Source organism: Chrysochloris asiatica, unplaced genomic scaffold (assembly GCF_000296735.1).
Source record: "Chrysochloris asiatica unplaced genomic scaffold, ChrAsi1.0 scaffold00084, whole genome shotgun sequence".
In the NCBI taxonomy this organism is placed as follows: Eukaryota; Metazoa; Chordata; class Mammalia; order Afrosoricida; family Chrysochloridae; genus Chrysochloris; species Chrysochloris asiatica.
This window is the reverse complement of record NW_006408602.1, coordinates 9,132,643-9,134,723: the sequence shown is the minus strand read 5'-3', so window position 1 is coordinate 9,134,723 and position 2,081 is coordinate 9,132,643. Positions and strand designations below refer to the sequence as shown.

The 2,081-nt window shown below is 36.2% G+C and overlaps 1 protein-coding gene across 1 annotated transcript in view; it reads right to left on the bottom strand.

Moving 5' to 3' along the window:
- The window catches only part of MMS22L (MMS22-like, DNA repair protein), a 160,362-nt gene that overhangs the window by 129,299 nt on the left and 28,982 nt on the right, over positions 1 to 2,081 (bottom strand). Inside the window, exon 9 of the mRNA XM_006865862.1 lies at positions 76 to 249. Within this exon, the coding sequence (XP_006865924.1) occupies positions 76 to 249 (174 nt within the window). The remainder of the gene's footprint in view (positions 1 to 75; positions 250 to 2,081) is intronic.

Here is a 2,081-nt window from a genome sequence, read left to right as displayed (position 1 = left end):
TTCAAACAGCTTTGCAGTCTGGCACATAAACCCACAGTGCCACATAATTTAAGAAAGTTTAAATCAAGATCTTACCATTTCATCTAGAAGTCCATGGCGATCAAACTGGTACAACGATGCTACGTGAGTAATAATCCACCAACTAAAACCTAATGGATCTCTGGAATTAACTACAGGCCCAGGTTGTTTTCTGTCACTTGATTTTTCAAAGAGTGTTTTCAGTAGTTTATTCATCCAGTTCCAAAATGACTATAGAAATAGAGGTAGCACAATTCAGTTCAATTAAGATACAGTCCAAATAATCTTTAATTTAGGGGATTTTTTCTATTTTAGTAATAAAATATAACATATATGTAAAAGAAATCATAAAATATATAATACACACAATTTATAGAATATTAACAAACCCATGCTAAAAATTAGAACATAATATCTAAAATAATAAAGTACACCAAGAAATATATTTAATCAGGTAGACAAAAAATTTACACATTGAAAAACAGGAAATACTGCTGAAAGAAATAAAAAATGATCTAAATAAACAGAAGGACATCACGTGTTCATGAATCAGAAGATGCAATATTTAGATATCAATACCATGCAAAGTAATCTGCAAATATAATACAATCGCTATCAAAAGTCAAAACCACATAAAAGACTGAAGTTGGATCCATACATCACATTATATATGAAAATTCACTAAAAAACACATCAGTGACCAAATATGAAGTTGCTGTGTTGTTGTTAAGTGCCAACGAGTCGATTCTGACTCATAGAGACCTTGTAGGGGGTTTCTGAGGAAGAGCTGGTGAGTTTGAACCAAAAACTCTTAAGTTCAAATGACCTTGCAGTCCAGCACATTAACCCACAGTGCCACACCAGGTCTCCAAATATGAGGTAAAACAATAAAATTCTAAACTCATACATTTGATAAAGGCTTAATATATAAGGAATATAAATTCAACAACAAAGACAAAAAACAACCCAATTTAAAAATTGGCTAATGACTTGAATAGACACTTCTCCAAAGATATACAAGGAGCTCTGGTAGCATAGTGGTTACGAGTCGGGTAGCTAATCTCAAGGTCAGCAGTTCAAAATTCCCAGAAATTCTGTAGGCGAAAGATGTGGCTTTCTGCTCCTGTAAAGATTTAAAGCCTCAAAAACCCTATACAGGGTCGCTAAGAGTCGGAACTGACTCCACGACACACTACCATCAAAGCTATACAAATAGTCAATATGCACATGGAAAGATATTTAACACTATAAGTCATCAGGGAAATGCAGTTAAAACCACAATGAGGTATTAAACACCCACTAGATTGGCTATTATTTAAAAGCAAAAACAGAAAAAAAAACACATATAAAAATCACCAGAAAAGTGATTAATCCTCATACACTACTAGTGGAAATGTAAAATGGGATTGTTATTATGGAAAACATCTTTACTGCTCACAAATTTAAGCACAGAATCACTATATTACTTCACAATTCCACTTTAAAGTACTTACCCAAAGAAACTGAATTCAGAGACTCAAGACACTTCTTCATTGTAACAATCAGTGCTTGTTTTGTTAGGTACCATCGAGTCAGTACCAACCCATAGAGACCTATGCACAGCAGAACGAAACAATGCCCGATCCTAGGCCAACCTCACTACTGTAGCCACGCTTGAGTCCATCGATGCTGCTATTTGGCCAATCCATCTCCTTGGGGGTCTTCCTCTTTTTCTCTCATCTTCCACCTTACCAAACATGATATCCTTCTCTAGTCACTGGTCCCTCCCGACAATATATCCGAAGAATGAGCAACGAAGTGTGGCCATCTTGGCCTCCAAGGAGCACTATAGCTGCACTTCTTCCAAAACGGATCTATTGGTTCTTTTGGCAACCCATGGCACTTTCAATATTCTCCTCCAACACTGCAACTCAAAAGCATCAATTCTTCTATGGTCTTCCTTATTCACTGTCCACCTTTCACATACACATGAGGTTACTGAAAATACCATGGCTTGGGTCAGGCGCACCTTAGTCCTCAAGCTGACATCTTTGCTCTTCAACACTTTAAAAAGTTCCTATGCA